This window comes from Psammomys obesus, unplaced genomic scaffold (assembly GCF_907164565.1).
Source record: "Psammomys obesus unplaced genomic scaffold, mPsaObe1.curated_primary_1811, whole genome shotgun sequence".
Taxonomy (NCBI): Eukaryota; Metazoa; Chordata; class Mammalia; order Rodentia; family Muridae; genus Psammomys; species Psammomys obesus.
Genome location: NW_026596326.1, coordinates 693,161 through 698,390, shown reverse-complemented (window position 1 = coordinate 698,390; position 5,230 = coordinate 693,161). Strand labels below are relative to the sequence as shown.

At 49.8% G+C, this 5,230-nt stretch overlaps 1 protein-coding gene across 1 annotated transcript in view; it reads right to left on the bottom strand.

The window, feature by feature from the left end:
- Positions 1-2,237: 2,237 nt before the first annotated feature.
- Maml1 (mastermind like transcriptional coactivator 1) overlaps positions 2,238-5,230 on the bottom strand; it is a 6,830-nt gene continuing 3,837 nt past the window's right edge. The window contains exon 3 of the mRNA XM_055597168.1: positions 2,238-5,229. Coding sequence (XP_055453143.1) covers positions 4,466-5,229 — 764 coding nt within the window. The 3' untranslated portion in view covers positions 2,238-4,465. The remainder of the gene's footprint in view (position 5,230) is intronic.

Here is a 5,230-nt window from a genome sequence, read left to right as displayed (position 1 = left end):
GCAAATCATTCTACTGTCATGTTTTTGGCCCTGTCACCGGGCACTGCAGACTTCAAGCCACACTGGACTGGCCAGTGCTGCTTGCTGCGCTGGGCTTGGGCTTGGAACTGGTGTTAGCTGTGACTACTGGTGTGAGCTTTGCCATGTGTGGCAGCTGCAGCTCTTTCAGGGTTGCTGTGGTAACCGGGTCAGCAGCGCTCCAGCTGCTCCAGGCTCTCTAGGATTCTCTCTCCACTCCTGTTACTGCTCCAACGCCATCTTTTCTGTCTGCTGTAAGATTTGAGTGTTTTGCCTCCATTTTTGTATGTATATGCACCACGTGTGCACCAGATGCCTCCAGAATCATGTGTTGGATCCCCTAAACTGGAGTTACGGATGGTTGTGAGGTGCCGTGTGTGTGCTATTAACTGAAGCCGATAACCCGCTGAGCCAGCTATCCACTCCCCTTCTCTTCTGTTTAAAAATCCTTTCCAACTCTTCTCTTCCTACCTTTCTTCCCTCCATTTTCTGTGTACCATCTCAGACTGGCCTTGAACTCCTGGGCTCGCTGACATGAGCCTCTTTCCTCAGCCTTTGGATGCTAGAGCCTGGACACATGCCACACAGCTCATACTCAACAAGTTCCTTTTTTAGTGTTTTGTTTTTCAAATTTTATGACATTCATCTATTATTATGCACATAGCCAGCTCAGCAACAGCAAAATGTGAAGCCTCGGCCCTTTCCTTGGAGATGCCGTGGCACCTGTGAGTTGCACTGCGTCAGGGCCCGGCATCGTGAGAAGGCAGTGCTGTGTGTGGGTGGACTGGGAAAACACCCAGATTCAGAGTGGGAGGCAGTTTCTCCTGACTATACATCACATTCACACTGTGGAAAAGCAGCGCAATCACAAACTGAGCATCTTAGGTGGGAACTGGCTGTAGGTACCCACGGCCCCGCCCCATCCATTGACACTTCCCTAGCCCTCCAAAGGTCAGGAACTGCTGGCTGCCCCTCCAGCCTAGACACTTATGATGAGTATACCATTGTGCTTGTGTTTGCTTGTTTTTGACACAAGGTCTCCCTGTGTAGCCCAGGCTGACCTGAAACTTGACTTGCTTCTTCTGTCTCAACCTCCCATGAGCTTGTGGTAACTGACCTCATCTTGCTTCTGGGAGATCTTGAGCTAGTTCGTTTAGCTGCTGAATCTTCGATGCTAGCAGGACACCTCTTCTGGCAGCTGGCCCAGGAGGAAAGCACAGCTTCACAGAGAGGCCCAGGCTAGCTGCCCATGTGTACTTTTTCTTTCTGGTAAATGGAATGTGCTCTGAGTCCTACTGGATAGATCTGGCTGGTGAATTGGGGCTCAAGAAAGACCACTCCATCCCATAATCTCTAGATGTTTGTTCCCTTTCCCTACCATCCAACAGTTACTTTTACACTGTGACTTACCTCAGTGAGGGTGCTTCCTCAAAGCTTCCAAGAGCCAAGCCTGTTTTACTGCTTGCTGGGACTCTGCCAAGGTGGCAAGTCCTATATGACAGCAGAGGGCTACTATGCCACTAAGTCCTCCCTGGCCCTAGCCTGGCACTGGTGGTCCTTTGGACTGGCTCCTACAGGCAGTGTGCTGCAGTGCCTTAACATGTTCCTTCCTGTTTGACAGGTCCGGAGTCCTTAGTTCATTTTCTGTTCCTATACAAAATACTTCTGGCTGAATAATTTAAATATGAGAGAGGTTTATTACTGGGCATACTAGTGTGTGTCTCCAGTTTCAGCACTCAGGAGACTGAAGTAGGAGGATCATTCTTGCTGGCTGTGAAGAAGGCTTCTGGCCAGGCGTGGTGGTGCTCACCTTACTCCCACCACTCTTGGGTGGCAGAGGCAGGTGGATCTCTGACCGAGAGGCCAGCCTGGTGTATAGAGCAAGTTCCAGGACGCAAAGAAACCAGTCTCTCTCTTTTTTTTAAGGCATTTGGATCTCCTATCGTGCGTCGTGGTGATTCACCTCAGCTGGCCCTTACCATCCTTCCCAGTGCGCCAATGCTCCTCCACAGTCCTCTGTTCCCTCTTCTTTTGACTGCTTGGAGGACTGGAATGTGTTTTGTGAGAGGACTGCTCTTTTGCAGCATGCCACTGGCTCTGTCTTCACTGCCACCAGCAAGGAAGCCCCCGACAGATGCATGAAGAGAGCAAAGTTAAATCAGGGAAATTGACAGCTGTCAAATGTCCCGTTACCCCACTGAAGTAAAACATACTGGTGGTTTCCATACTAGTAAAATATTTTTATTATTTTTATAACACAAGGAAAGTAAAGATTTCTTTTTGGTGTATACCAAAGCTAAGGGAAGCAGAATAAGGGGATTAATAGGACTTTTATGCACTTTTGATGATCATAAAAGATTAACAATACCAACTGTTTGCCATAAAACTCATCATAGCTCCAAACACATATAAAGGATCAGTTTTAAAATCTATAAAAGTAAAAAATATACAATTGGACGCTCTAACACTTATTTCATCTTCAATATAAAATTGTAAACATTTATTTACACAAAGCACATGTGTATAAGAAAGTCCGAGCACCCTTTTCTTCTTGAGTCATAGCTCTGAGAAGATGGGATATGTGAGGAAGTGGGTCACCTCTTCCCAACTCCTCAAAGTCTGACTCATAAATAAAGCCGTGGGCAGCTCTGGGGGGACCCCAACAATCACATTTTATTGCTATGACACTGCAGCAAGGGGGCTGCCCACTGCCTGTGTGACCAGCCTGGGGCTAAGGTAGAGTGCTGGGGCCAGCAGGTGTGCCCTCGGCAATGGAGACAGGAAGTGGCAGCTATATAGGAGGCTGGAAGAGGAACCAGGATCGGCTCCAGCCCTTGGCCCTATTTTTGGTAGAAAACCCGCTGAAGTTACCCTCTTCCCTCTACAGTTGGGGAACTATCAGAGGGTGTGTCTTCACTGGCTTTATGACTCAACTGCTTCTTTGAACTGAGTTTCTGGGGAGAACAGGTGGCAGGAGAAATGGCTATGAGAGACAAGGACCTGAGAGCATAGGTGCCCTCAGGGAAAAAGGCACTGCTGGTGCAAACTAGTTAGCAGTGTGAGCATACCCTCTGACCCCTCCAAGTGCGCAGGCTGCTCTTGTCATTTCCTTGGCTCAGTTCGTTACACTGGGACCCCAGGACAATTAGCAGAGCTGTGGTTCCCCTAGACCACTTTGCACAGAAGTCACTCCAGCAAACACCTCTCCCTCCGACATCCTATTACAGGTCTCACTCTGTGCACACCATCTTGTTTGTGATGAGGACAAGTGCTCACGCTTGCCAGCAGCCCATAGGCCATATTCTATTCCATGGTTTCTCTGGTCAGACATATTCATCAATAGACCATCAAAGAGAATTCACTTGACTCTTTAGCAAGGATGGGTTTAGTGTTATAAAACCACTTTAAAAGTGCAAGTTATCAGCTGTGGGAGAAGCAGAAGTCTGGTGGGTAAAGAATAAAGTGACTCCTAGATGGCAGGCTGCCTGCAGCCTTCTTTCCCCAAGCCTGTGCCAGGCTCAGGCTCCCTAAGGAGTTTGACTCTTCCTCTACTGCGGTTAAGCCAGTCACTGTTTCCCGCTTTGGCTGGAAGAGGAAGGGGAGGCAGAAAGGTCATGGGGATGATGTGGAGGAGGAAAGCCATGTGCACAACAGAATGGCACTTTTATGTAAATACGGTCGTCAGAGACATGCAGAAGGCTGGCCTCTGAGTCTCCACCTTCAGTACTTAGCCATGCAAGGGCATGGAGGGGACTTCGTGGGGGCCCAGTGTCCTCAAGAGTGAGTGGCAACCAGGAAGTAGGAGGAGCTTGAGGAAGGCCCCTATCTGGACCACTAGATCTACAATCTTGTGGCATCCTGATCATTTGGCATCTGCAGTCACAACTTGTACTTGTGGCAATGATTCCCAGTGACTGTGAAAGCTGACAGAGCAGGAACAAAAAAGGCTCCAACTCATAAGGAAACCTGGGTTTCCAGTGCCACTTACAACTACAGCCACCACCACCTATTCTAACCTGCTTAAACATCTTAAATTAAAAAATGCTTCTATGCTATAAAATGCAAATAATTCTATTTAAAATTCCAACAGAAGTTTGTTCCCAGCCTTGAGGCGAGTGGAGAAATCTTAGGTAAAAGCATGGCACATATTCTTGATAAGCCTGACATGGTGGACCTTGATTGTTTCCACTGGCTTTTTGGTCATCTGGGTAGGAAGCCACCTTTCAAACCTCTACCCTGCTGTCCCAACCCCAGGTAGTGATGCCAATGGACTGGGCCAGCCCAATGGACCAGCAGGTATTGATCAGAGCTGGCCTCAGCTGTGGCTTAGGTTCTATTGGCCCACTTCTTTGGGCCAGGAGCTTTTGGTCCAAAGTAGTCGCTTTTTTTTTTTTTTTATAGTCTGAGAACAAAAATATAAGATGACTAAACACCACAAATTTCTCCATTACTGTGGTCCTAAAAGATCATCCAGCTCATTTATCCACTCCTCAGAAGTCCTGTTCTTCAGCAGCGAGTCGATCAGGTCAGTGTGTCCAGCCACACTGGACAGCCCACTGCTGCCTGGCTGCCCACTGTAGGCAAAGGGCAGCTCTTGGCCCATGGTCCTCACAGGGTAAGCCTGAGCACAGTGCAGCCCCGCCCGGCTGTTCATCTGTGAGGTGGGGCTCTGGCTGAAGGCCCCCAGCTCAGGCCCTGCAGGGCTTAAGCCTGGCAATCCCTGCTGTGGGGCTGCTGGAGGAGGGGCAGGGGCGGGGGCACTGTTCCTTTGCTGTGTGCTTACTGGGGACAGCATGGACCCTGCTGCCCCTGCTGAACTCATGGGGGCCATGGGCCTGCTGGGCATGGCTGGGGAGAACTGCTGGCCAGATATTTTCAGGTGGGCCTGCTGCATGTGGAAACTGGAAGCTGCAGTGAAGGGGCTCACGCTGTTGTTTCCAGGTGTCTGGCTGCTCAGGTTTGGCATTCCCTGATGTTGCCATGAGGCATTCTGGCTTCCCATGGTTGCTGACACCCTTGGGACTGGTGGCTTTGTTAAACCAGGAGGCAGGGTTCCCTTATTGTGCTGCTGGGAGAGGCCAGCATTCCCCAGAGAGTTCTGTCCATAGGCAGCTGGAGTGGAGGCATTTTGGCCCACGTTGGTCTGCCGTGGAATGTGGGCATGTGTGCTGGTAGCCTGTGGTGGGGGCTGGGTAACTATCTGGGCGAGGCC